Source organism: Acanthochromis polyacanthus, chromosome 23, assembly GCF_021347895.1.
Source record: "Acanthochromis polyacanthus isolate Apoly-LR-REF ecotype Palm Island chromosome 23, KAUST_Apoly_ChrSc, whole genome shotgun sequence".
Classification (NCBI taxonomy): Eukaryota; Metazoa; Chordata; class Actinopteri; family Pomacentridae; genus Acanthochromis; species Acanthochromis polyacanthus.
In genome coordinates this window covers 18,165,715-18,178,697 of record NC_067135.1, presented here as the reverse complement: position 1 = coordinate 18,178,697, position 12,983 = coordinate 18,165,715, and the positions used below count along the sequence as shown (strand labels likewise).

Genomic DNA, 12,983 nt, shown 5'->3' with positions numbered 1-12,983 from the left:
TTTTTGTGTGAAGACCTAAGCAACATAGAAGTAATCAACATTCCAGTTAGGATTAATCATTTTGTTCACAAGTAATAAAACAAAAGTGATCTCTGGCAGAAACAGACAGCCGAAAAACAGCCGATCATTTCCTTTGATCACTCTCCTTGGTAGCTTCTGTGCAGATCTGTTGTGGCACATCACCCCTGGGCCTCTTGTCACCATCATCTGCACCTGAAGGCCTCCAATAGTGGATCCTACTGCTGGTGGAGACCAGAGGTTGCCCTTGTGAAGAAGATTTTGGGGTCTAAAATCGCCCTCCAACACTGTGTCTAACATCACCTTAACCTTAGCAACACACTCCCAAAGGTTTACTCCAAGGGCTGGTGTTGACATGGGATCAGGATCAGGATCAGGATCAGGGTCCCCACCAGCCAATCAGAACCATAAATTCAGCAAGGTGCAGCATCGGAAAACAAAACATTTGGCTTAAAAATATTTGTAATCTAATAGTTTTATCACAGTGCTGACATATCATTAGTCATACTCAATTTTTATATCAAAATTTTGACTAAAATCACTTTATTATGAGCCAATATACAATAATTTACATAAATAATATCATAAGATCATACGTTAGTATATATTGAAGTCAGAGCTTAATACTGTTACTTCGAAAAGTTAACTTGTCATTCATAAGATGTTGTAAAGCCTCAAAGATTCATCTATCTTAATAAAAAAAAAACATGCTGTCTGCTGAATATGCTTTCAACTTTTTCCTAAGTTGTGCCTCTGTTATCAAGCCACAAATTACAGCTGCCTTTGGGAGGCTGTATCCATTTATTTACCCTGAAGAGGTCAAAGCTAATACAACCTGTTAAGATGGACCTTTTTGCCGTGCACCTGTGCAGTGCAGAGAAAAAGTATTTGCCCCATTCAGAAATATTCTATTTCTGCATATTTGTCGCACGTAAATGCTTCAGATCATCAAGCAAATTGTAATGTAAGACAAAGATAACCCAAGAAAATACAAAATGCAGTTTATAAATGATCGTTTCATTAATTGAAGGAAAAATGCCATCCAGCCCATTCTGCCCTGAAAAAGTCATTGGCTGCCTGTCTACCACTCCACCATATTCATTTGACAAATGGGTTCAGTCTCACCAAAAACAATCCCATGTGACTGGAACTGGGACTCCAGAGAACCACAGTGAGAGACATTATGACATGGAACAGTAGTGAACCTTCCCAAGAGTGGCCCAGCTCCCAACATTTCTCCAAGAGAGCATCAATATCGAATCCAGGAGGTCACAAAAGAACCTTGAGAAACATAAGAACTCTAGACCTCACTGGCCTCTGTTAAGGGCCGTCTACATGATTCCACATTATGGAGCAGTAGGGGTTTGATATCATTTTCTCCCAGATAGAAAATGATATCAAACCCCTCATGGCCAAAAAGAACATAAAGGTTCATCTGGTGTTAGCAAAAAATATCTAGATGAGCTCCAAGACCTTTGGGATAACATCCTGTGGACTGATGAGTCAAAGGTGGAACTATTTGGAAGACATGAGTCTGTTGCATCTGGTGTAAAGCTAATACTGCAGTACACAAGAAGAATGTGATACCAGCAGTGAAACATGGTGGTGGTAGTGTGATGGTTGGAGGACCTGGATGACTTGTCATCATTGATGGAGCCATGAATTCTGGTCTCTATCAGAAAATCTTCCTGGAGAACATCCACCATCAGTTCATGACCTAAAGCTCAACACAAATGGTTTGTGCAGTGAGACAATGACCCAAAACACACAAGTAAGTCCACCTCTGAGTGGCTCAAAAAGAAATAAACAGTCCGGTCTTGGGTCTGTTTGAGATTCCCTAAAGGACAATTCATGCTGGAAACCATCTAATGTGACCAAATTAAAACTATTCTGCAGAGAAGAGTGGGCCAAAATATCCTCATGGAGACGTAAAAGACTGATCACAAGCTGGAACAAACATTTAACTGCAGTTGTTGCTTCAAATATTAGTGTGTTTGTCTTTGTATTAGTAGTCTGGAATATTTAAGTGTGATAAATATGCAAAAATAGAAGATTTCTAGCAAGTACGTCTTCACAGCGCTATATATCTAACACACACATCAGACCAAATCCCATTCTATTTTCATCAGGTCTTTATTACTTGCAGTTACAAAAACAAGAACAAAAACCACAAATTCTCAAGCAAACCGAACGGAGCAGGGCCACCTAATGTGGCTCCATTTCAACAGTGCATGGTCTTCCCTGGTCGTCTCTAATCGTCAGCAACAGGCCTAGCTCAGCTATTGTCAAAACTAAAGGCCACCTACTTCAGAAGGGAATAAAGGCAAAGTAAGGCAACATAGAGCTAGCAAGAAAGAAGCTGTTGATAGAGCAGAGTGGACAATGTTACACAGTAACTATCCTAAATTAATTCCTTCCAAGGCTTCAGTCATGAACAGGTTCCTGTTGGTAGGGGTTGATATTAACACATCTGTAAGCTGGATTCTGGTTCTCCTCATTACTTTGGCTTCAAACATCCACATGCAAGTCAATGAGGAGTAACTAGTCAGTGCGCAATTGGCTGCCAATTAAAACACAAACTAATGAGTGATTACTTACAATCTATCAAACCAGGCAGGTCCCCAAAAATTACTCATTAAATAAAAACAGAATGAAATGTTCACTCCTCAGTTTGACCCTGATATGTGATCCTTAACTCAAGATGATCTGTGCGAGTCAAATGTATTGCTTAGAACTATGAGGACACAGACTGAGAGGATCCTCTGATGGAAACGTTGGTAAAAAGATTCACAAACAGCCAAGGTTTATTGGGTGTCCATGTTGCCGTTCACAGTATATCCTACAGTCTCCTACAATAATCAGAATGTCTACAGAGACTTGCGCTGGCGCTTCATGAAAGACATGGAGTAATCCCCAGCTGGTGTGCTCTTCTGTCTCTTCATCTGGACCTGTGACTGGGCAGTGAGCTGCAGCTTGATGGCGCTGGAGTTGACCTTAGCTGCACACAGCAGCTCCTTCATTCCCTTCATCTTCTCGCTCTGAAAGGTGACTACAGGGCCGCTTGGGGATGGGGACGCTAGCTGCTGAGACGTGGGTGAAGATGCAGAGTCTGGGCTAGGGGACTTGGGTTTTCCTTCAGTATCTCCCACCCTCAGGCCCTGGGAGGAACGCCGGCGGACCCCTCCTTCTCCCACTTTCTTGGGCTGAGCAGATGCTGCCGGCTGGCTGGATGGGGAGGTGGGAGCAGCAGCAGGAGGAGGAGGAGAACTCTGATCCTCCAGTTTGGATTCCCTCCTGGGACCTCGCCTACGACCCTCCCGGGTGTCCTCACTCGACTGGTCGTCGTCCTCCTGAGACTCAGGCTCTTTGGTGATGATCGACACTTTCTGACGCACCTTTGGAATCAGATCAGAAATTAGTTTAGAGCTCCAAACCACCACGTGTCGACCAAATCTCCTGGAGAGATTTTGTACTGAATACTTTGAAGTTCAAAGGCAGAGATTTTGTGGGCGTCCTCACCTGAGCATCAAAGCGGCTCAGAGACTGGACGAGGTATGTGGCCCAGCCCACGTGAAGAACCGGCGTGGGACTTCCCTCCTCCCATTTGCAGATGCCATCATAAAAACACAACAGATGCGCAAAACACTCTGGGTCCTGGAGTGCTGAGAAGGCAGCTGCCTGCTTGGGGTGATCCTGGAAAAGAACAGAAAAGTGCAAAGAGATGCAAGAATGTGAGACAGAGCTCCCAAGTTAAATTCGGTACATTGATAGAAACTACATTTGGAGCAGATTTTCATGCTTTCAACCTCCTGATCTGTGTCTGAACATCAGATCTATTTTGCTTTTTAAGTCCTCAGACACTTGTGTGACACACATAGGCACACAACACAAAGGTTGAGTCAACTTTCAAACATTCTAGTTTGCCACAGGTGAGTTTAATTGAGCATCACATGCTTGAAACAAAAAGGATTTACCCACAGTTTTAAAAGGGTGCCATACAATTTTGAGTTTTGCGCAAAATTATGTAAATTTCGGCTTTTTTCTTCTGCTTTCTTGTGTTTTTCCAATGCACACCAAGGAAATAAACACATATATATCAAAAACATTTGTAAATGCAACAATTTCTGGGAGAAATGGTGAATTTTCTGGAAAAATTCCAGGTGTGTCAATTACAGAAAACTCATGATGACAGGTGTAAATGCACAGCGACTGCAGTGTGAGCAGAATGCTGCGCCACGTGGTCAAATCAGTGATGCCAATTTGACAAAATAGTAAATATATATGGATTAAAAACGGTGCTAAAGACAACAGTAGCACCTGTCTGTCGCTGACGTTGCAGCAGCACATTAATGAGCTTATTGGGCGTCGCTCTCTTGACACCTTCCATTACTTTCCATTATCATATAAGTTGGTTTCACTGGTTTCCATGAGACTCACAAACCATTTTCTACATCTTCTCTTTTCGGTTACAAGCTACATTTCACGCTAAGCTGGTAAAACGCAGGTGAAGAATAGAAGTTTCTTGGAAAAATGACGCATCCCCCCGGACTAGATTATAATCACTGAACAGAGCAGGTAATGTTATATCACTCTACCTGCACTAAAGAAATAAATCCTGTCTAGATGAGGGAATTAATTATTTGCATTATAATGAAGTTTGAGCTTAAAAGCAGCTGCAGGTGCAACATTCTCTTTCTACACAGGTCACACATCCATCGATGGAGGGCAGTACTCACCTTTTCACCTCCTTCTCCTCCCTCTCCAGCACTCTCTGCAGCAGTAGCTGTCTCCTTCAGCAGCGTGGGGATAACATCATTCGCAATGTCAAAGAACTCCTTGTAGATCTCCTCATCCTCCCGGAAGTAGTTATAGCTGCAGGAGACAGGAGGATTTTTATTACACAGCCAGCAAAATATGACAGAAACACCCCTTTAACAAAAAAAATCTACATAAAGTCATGATAAAAGACACAGTGTTGGGTTGAGCTTCAAAGAAGGCCCTCTGGGTGCTCACAGAAAGACAGGCCTGTAACATGCTGCAGCTGTGCTAGAAGGCCCCACAGCAGGCCAGACAAGACAAAAAGTAAACTGCCAAAAGAGCCTACAAAGAATCCACAGTTAGGAACACAGGCAACACATTTTCCTACAATGGTGCACTGAGGGCGAGCTGAAATTGAAGAACAATGGGCGAGCAGGAAAGGGAAGCTGACGGATGAGAGAGAATGTGTGCGGTGGGTCGGTGCTGGTATTTATAGCAGCGGCTCATGAGCGGGGAGTTTGGAGGGGAGGAGAGAGAGTGAGGATGCAGAGCCGGACATTTCCTGGATAAGTCACCGCACCCTGTCAGACCGACTGCGACAGGGCTTCTCTATGGATGCTGTGTTGTTATAAGAAAAACAAAAACAAGGAACAGCCTCAGGTAGAGTTCACTCTTACCTGCCACATCACTTTAATGGACAATTTTGGGATAAGAAGGCTTCTAAATGCACTTCTGACACGCTCACTACTCAACTCTGGAGAGATAGCTGTGCGTTTAGTGCCATCTTGTGGTCATCTGGTGAAATAACAAGTGAAGCTGCCAGCTGAGGTTCTGCTGTTGAATGATGTCAATATGTCACAGTGTTCAGCTAATCAGACCTCATCAGTAGTTGGGTTTCCATTACAGTTTTTCGCAAAATAAAATCAATATTTCTAAAATTTGGGGGGGGGGGCGGCGCAGCGACTTCCAATCGCTGAGCCGTTTACAATCGCCGTTAACGAGCTATCGTTAACGTCGTTACCATCGCGCGGGAGTATCAGCGACAATAAAGTGTTCAAACTTGTGAAATCGGCGTTCAAACAAATGAAATCGGCGGAAATCCGCGGTAAATTTCCATCCCTGAAAAAAAGCGGAATTCCGCAAATTCGCGGAAAAATCACATCCCTGGTATAATTGCGGAAAAAGTGTTTCCATTGCGCTTTTGCGATATTTTTCAAGATCGAAACGTCTGAAAAACCACCTCATGAGAGCGTAAAAACTTTTTAGTGATATTTTAGTCCTTTTTTGAAATTCAGGTGTTTCCATTACCAGTTTTTTAGTGCGCTATTTACATTTTGCGCATATCTAAGGGTAATGGAAACGCAGCTAGTGATACCTTCACTACATGGAAACATCTGGTGAAGTCATATCATTCACAAATGTGAGACGAACTCTTGACTCACAGGAATTCTGAAAAAGGCTCTGACGTAGTAGAATATAAAGTGGTAATACATAAAACGTAATGCATGCAAATAAATCAAATTCAGTTACTGTTTTTAGCATTTTTCAGAGAGATAAACGAAAACATATTTTGAGAAACGTCCAAGACTCGAAGGTCAGGTCAAGTCTGATGCTACAAGCTGAAGAAGTTTGGAAATGTACAATTCTGTGAATGAAGAATTTGACAGCGCTAGTTAAATTGACGACAATTCTACAATAAAAGCAATGTCAAAACTGAGGCCTTGTCCACAGTAATACAGATAATCCGCAAAACAAACATCTGCACCTCACCATTCACATGCACACTGCTTTTTAAGAACTGAAACTGTTTTTTCAAAATGCCTTTTGAAGTTAAGATTTTTAAAACCTGCTTTATAAGTCTTCATGTGGACATGTACCTACCTCAAAAAACACCAATGGGAGACATATACGTACCACTTTCTTTACATTTTGTTAGCACGAGCAGTTCTAAGTTTCCCAGCATTATTGTTTGAGTGTTTATGCTGATTTATGGATTCTCATTTGTATGGAGATATTTTGTAAAATGGTTTGCATGGGGACAGATTTTTGTTTAACACAGAAGGAGAAGATATCCATTTAGAAAAAGAAGAAGCCTAAATTAATTATAACTTTTTACAACAAGATTTTTTTGGTCAGTAAAAGAGCTAAAAAAAATACCAAAAATAAATATTTTCTTCCTGAGAGGATGATTATGGGGTCATAATCATCCTCTCAGGAAATTATGGAAGAAGTTGCGATAAAACATCTGCGACAAACCAGGAAAATGTGCAGATCAATACGCTGACATTTATTAAAAAGGTAAAAAGGGTAATTAATAAAAAAAAGGTAAAATTTGCGAAATAATGTGGTTAGGCAGGTTTGTTTGCTGGTATGTTATTGGTCATATAACAGCATTTTAATCATCCTGAAAATAAATAGATTCTTTAAAAACTAAGAATGCCGTTTCCTGCTGTGCTCCACTCACAAAAATGAAATTGACTTTGAAAAACAATGTGATCAACAATAAATAAGCCTACGCCTAGCCGTATATTCATGGCCTGCCAGTCCTTTTTTGTTTGTAAAAGCAGCGTGAACTCACTCTTGCATGACCTGAGCTGCCTCGGCCCACGCTCTCAGAGCCTCTCGCACATCCCTGTGTCTGTAGTGGAACCCAGCCAGGTACATGTAGGGGTAGATGTGCTCGTTGTTATAGTGCTTCTGAGCAGAGGTGACAGCCTGAGAGGGACACAGAGAGAGCACACAAACAAAAAATGACTCAAGTAAAGATGTACAATCGAGCCAAACGCATATACTGGAGGTCAATTTAAGGTAATTGCAGATAAACTGTTAAAAGTGTAACACTGTTTTAAGCAGTTTATTTATATTTTACAGATTAATTTGTTCTTTTGTGTATTTGTATGAAGGAATGCCAATGGTACTGGAGTACATAACTGAACAAGGGTTTTCTAATCACCAGTTAGCCTTTCAACACCATTAGCTAACACAATGTAGCATTAGAACACAGAGTGATGCTCAATATTTGTTCAGAATTTTCACTAACTAGACCAGAAGACCAGTATGCAAAATGTTCAACGTTTTAGAAAATGTTAGAGCCGGCAAAAACATTCCCTACTGCTGTGTGACCTGTAGGAAACCTTTAGGACACCGGCTCACCTTTAGGTGGATTTTCAGAGGGCTCTCTTTCCCTGGGATTGGATCCTGGTCCTCAAGGTCTGCCAGTGTGCCCATGGCCATAGGATATCTGCCACAGGAAGGGGATATAACTTCAACATGAAAACCTGTTGATTGTTTGCAGCGGACAGGTGACGCACACAGAGTATTTCCTTATTAACTTCACCAACACGCACTCTCACCTGTTGAGGTCGCCTCGCTCATACAGCAACCAGAGGAGTTTCTATTAAACCAGAAAGAACACTGAAAGATTAGGATTTATAATAGAAGATCATGAAAGGCATTGAAAGGAGGAAAAAGAGCCTTTATCATTAATAGATGTGCATCTCACTGAAGACTTTATAATGAAAATGTGAAGATTAATTCAAATTATTATATAGTTATGAGGGCTTTTATTTACATCAGCTGCAAAGTGAGACAGTCCTTCATTTCTCATATCACTTTTTAATAGGATTTTGGCACATTTAAACCATTGTTTATTTTTTTAGTGGCGGGCATAGCAATAAACTACATGTATGTGCGCTAAAATAATTGTCAGCACTTAAGTAATTAATGCGGTAATGTGATAATAACATGTTAACTTGCCACGCCCTGATTTTTTTTGTTCGCTTTTAATAAACATTTACCACACACTCAAAACTTCACTGTTACTTATATAGCCCTTTATAGATATGGAATGAATAACAATGCTTTAACAAACTGATAAAGGCATAGGTCACTTATTCTAATGTTTCCAACAGCTTCACTCACACAAACACCTGACAAAGACAGAGAGTGTGTGTCAAATGCCTGAAAGTGAGAAATCAAGTATGAGGTTAGAATATTTTTACCGCCACATGGTGGATGAACTTGAGTGTGTCCCAGGAGATTTTTTTTTCCTTCATGTTATTCCTTTATTGGTACATTCTCCAAAACAATCATGTTTTTTTGGTGAGTTGGACACATCTGTCAGTCTATACATTACTGCAGTACAGACTTGTGCCAAGCTGGAAGCCATACGGAGATGTTACCAGATCTGACTGTAGTAAAATTGCGTTTTTTTCCCCCCCTTTTGTCATTTTGCCTGAGAGGGCTGCTCATTAAACCACGAAGTTGTGACTTTCAGATGCTGTCAAGTTAACATAAACCAGTTTGTCTGAGAGGGCCTCTGGATATCTTAAATTCAGTATATTGTACAATTTTCACCACATCGTCATCCTCCGACAGCATGACAAGCTCCTGTCTCTGCTGAGAACACTTTTATGTGTTACAGGACATCAGAAAAACCATAATGCGACAATTCATTGAACTGAACAAGGGGGGTGCACTCACCTGTTGTAGCTGCAGGAGCTCAGAGCTGTCAGTATGCAGGTCCAGTGAGGGGTTGATGGCACAAACCATGAAGGCCACCTCCATGTTTCTGTCGCATTTCATGTAGGAGCCCTTCAGATACAGCCAGCTCTGGGGGAGACACATTAAGAAATTCATGCTGTCTACTCTGTGTTCCACCCTACTTCCTATCAAGCACATGCACATGACCACAAGAAATAAAGTTGCACCTGCTTAACACATAAAAAACAAACACACATTAAAACACAGTGTACAGTTCAACAGTGAGAACAAGACAGACAGATGATTCACTTGATGGTAATATATAGATTTACAGAACACAAAGTCCACACAGGGAAGAGCACAAATGTAAATCAACTGATAGATTAACAATTACATATATTTTGCTTGAGAATTTTTTAACCACCATTTACAGCAGCACAGTCAGAAATTAAAATTAGAGAACAAAACACAATTAAATAATCCAATTATTACTCTTTAATTCCTTTGAACTGACATGCAGCTGTATGTCCTCAGTGGTGCCATATCAGAAATCTTAATGACTGATTGTTGAAAATACAGACATATACGTCTTACTATATGGCCGACAGTATAGTGAAGCTTTGTGGGATTCATAGTTGTAAATGTATGCACTTTTTCAAGCACAAGAAGGAATGAATAATTCTGATTTTCTGCTCAGAAAAGTGTGAATGCACAGGTGCTAAATTAGGCTGCTGCTTTGTTTATATAGGTATGAATCACCTTTTCATTGACTCCTGCCGTGACCGTTTGTCCTCGCCGGTCCTCATTACCCTTCCCATGCCAGGTGACCTCAGCCGTCTCCTCGCCGTTTTTGCCGAATATCACCCAGGCGTGGTCCTCAGACAGTGCCAGGTGAACATCTTTCAGACCTAACACCTGACATGCTGCAACTACGGCAAAAGCCACCCCAGAGCTGTCCAGTTTGGTACCTAGTGCAAATTGAATAAACGATGACTTTCATTAGCTTAGCAACACTTTAAATCACTAAACGACTTTCACCAAACAAATCTCTTAATATAACCTACTTTGAGCGTTGCACTTGAAACACTGTACCTGTGATGAGACTGAAGAGTGACTGGATGTGAGCCCTGTCCTTGAAGTAAGAGCGACTGAGGCTGTTCCAGATCACATCTGACACTTTCCTCACCAGCTCTCTGCTGGACCCGGCGGCAGTCCTCCGGTACTGAGAAAGGTCCACTGCCCCGCGGATCTGAGCGGTAAAGCGCTCATACAGTGCAGAAATCATGCCCAGCTCCACGGTGGGGAAGCAGGAGGTGGGACAGTCTGGCTCTAGCGGCTCAAACCGGACGCCTGGAACGTTGATGGGGATGACCCGGTTCACAGCCAGGAAGTGCTCCACAAAACCCAGGACCAGTGAGAGAAGAGTGAGGTCTGGCTCAGACTTGCGGAGCTCAGCGTCAAACAGCTGAACCACACCGTCAATCCCCCGCAGGGGAAAGTGCTTCTTCTGGGCTGAGTGCAATCCCATGATGTCTGCTGTCACTCTCAGTTCAGATGTACGGGTGTCTCCTCGCCTGCAGTACTGATTGGTAAGGAGCAATTAGTTTGACTCTACTTCAATATTATACAGTGATGCTGAAGAAAACAGGCAAACTTTAAAGTTTTATTTTAAATAAGGCTCAGCAATCACTTAAAACAGTCTATGATCATTTTTAAATACATAAACTACCATTCAAAAGTTTAGGGTCACCCAGGTAATTTCATGTTTTTGATGAAAACTGATTTTCTTTCTTTCAGAAATAAGAACTAAGTGACCCCAAACTTTTAAACAGTAGTGTACATTATATAGGTTGGTTTAGATCATTTCATAGAATCTGATGGCTTATGTAACACTGCCAGATTAATTCAATTTTGCACAGAAAACTATCTGCAGATAACACTAGATGACTTAAAAAAAAAACTTTGTCATTTTATATCATGTTTTTTTCTGCATACATTTCTTCCAAAATGCTACTAAAGAATAGCAGACCATCCCTCCAGAAATTTGTGGTACGGTATCCTCCATGACAAGAAGGACCGAGTCTGTCATCAAAAAAAGGTTGGCTTACAAAATACGACTAAAAATAAAGAAATCAAGTTCTGAATCTCAATAACGAAAGCGTGACGTCTAAATATTGCATTTAGTAAATCGAAATTGTGATCTCATTTGTTCACCTAAGAAATAATGGAATATTACTGCAATTCAAATATTTTTAATTAATTTCGTATTCCATTAATATTGCATAGGCGTACTCACATGTGTGTCCTTTCCCAAAAAAAAAAAAAAAAAAAATCCATGTCTTTATTGAGCTTGGTGTACTGTCCCTTTTACTGTCACGTATCGGCAAAAAAAAAAAAAACTTCTGCTATGAAATCTCGTCAATAATGATGCCTTCCATATTATTACAACTACCGTCTGCTAGACAAATCAAAAATAAATCCTGACACTGACCCGGTCATTCATTGCATAATGCTGGTTACATCAACGCCGCTAACATAGGCTGTATGGCGCTTAGGTGGGCGGGGCACTCCCACTGCTACATACGTACATTCAATACAAAGCTGCAAATAGTAGCTTTAAGAGGTCCGTAACTCCAATAACTACGCGGAAATGACTCCACAACATTAAAAATATCCAAAACCTTTCACTACCGGCAGAAATAGTCACACAGGAGAATTAATTTGAGACACTAGTTGGCTAACGTAGGCTAACTGGCTAGCTTTACAAAATTAAGTTAGCTACGCATGTGAGCGTTGTATCGGTTTTAGTGTGCTGAATGAACACTTTGCTGACTGCTAAGCGAGACAAACCACAGGAGTACCACGAACTAGAAAGTTATCCACACACAAAGACAAACATTTCGAGAGCAGCAGGCTGAATTGCGGTTGTTATCAGGACCAGCTAACAGGCTAACAAGCTGCTACTGAGCTAAATTCACCACTTTTAAACAACGATAATCGCCAAAGCACTTTAGCAAAGGTAATCACCCCAATACAGACGAACTCTGAACTCTTCCTAACCCACAGTTTGACCGTTTTGTAAGAGATTACATACCCGTTTCTCACAGCCTCAGCCACATGTTTTTGTTTGTGTCCCCCTTCTTTTGCCGCGCAGTTCAGTCTGCTCGAAAGTGCATTGGAGTGTGTCACTACGCTCAACGTTTGCGCGCGAGAGTAGATCTGCTAACTACACGTACGTCGCCGTTTGACATAACCTTACGTCGACAGGCCCATCCCTGTGGTTCTAGAACTTAACCCTGTGCGCACGGGGTTCTCTCGTGCATGCTGGGAAATGTAGTTCATGTTACGTGATTTGCCCACCCCCTCTCAGTAGGGGTCAGCATGATGCCGTTATGCGTTAGCGCTGCAAAATGGAACAAAGGTAAACATTACGTAATGGAAAACGTGTTACAGTAAAGTACACACACTCTTAACACATCACATTAAACGGCACTTTACCCATGAGGCCGCTGCATCTTCATCAATATTCAGTTTTTGGCAATGTGGCGATGGCAGACGGTATTGCACACAATCCAACACGCACCTGCCTGTCTGTTCAACCCACATATATAACAAATACATCGATTTTTTAATCAAACCTAAATTATACAATGCAGCCTTCTCGTGATATAACAACTAATACAAAACCCCACTTTTCCATCATATGGCATGATGTCTGTTTTCAG

The 12,983-nt window shown here is 41.4% G+C and overlaps 1 protein-coding gene across 4 annotated transcripts; it reads right to left on the bottom strand.

Moving 5' to 3' along the window:
• Positions 1 to 2,132: 2,132 nt before the first annotated feature.
• Positions 2,133 to 12,981, bottom strand: men1 (multiple endocrine neoplasia I). 4 transcript variants are annotated; one of them, XM_022196425.2, is made up of 11 exons: positions 12,757 to 12,980; positions 12,353 to 12,661; positions 10,351 to 10,840; positions 10,018 to 10,226; positions 9,259 to 9,387; positions 8,130 to 8,170; positions 7,930 to 8,017; positions 7,355 to 7,491; positions 4,755 to 4,890; positions 3,538 to 3,711; positions 2,133 to 3,413 (listed from the first exon to the last, which is right to left on the bottom strand). In XM_022196425.2, exons 3-11 carry the CDS (start codon positions 10,784 to 10,786, stop codon positions 2,886 to 2,888), a joined length of 1,878 nt encoding a protein of 625 aa, XP_022052117.1. In that variant the 5' UTR covers positions 10,787 to 10,840; positions 12,353 to 12,661; positions 12,757 to 12,980; the 3' UTR covers positions 2,133 to 2,885. The 4 variants fall into 4 exon arrangements, with proteins under 4 accessions (XP_022052117.1, XP_022052116.1, XP_022052118.1 ...); XM_022196424.2 differs by lacking the exon at positions 12,353 to 12,661 and having other exon boundaries at positions 12,757 to 12,981; XM_022196426.2 differs by lacking the exon at positions 12,757 to 12,980 and having other exon boundaries at positions 12,353 to 12,725.
• Between the last annotated feature and the right edge of the window lie 2 nt (positions 12,982 to 12,983).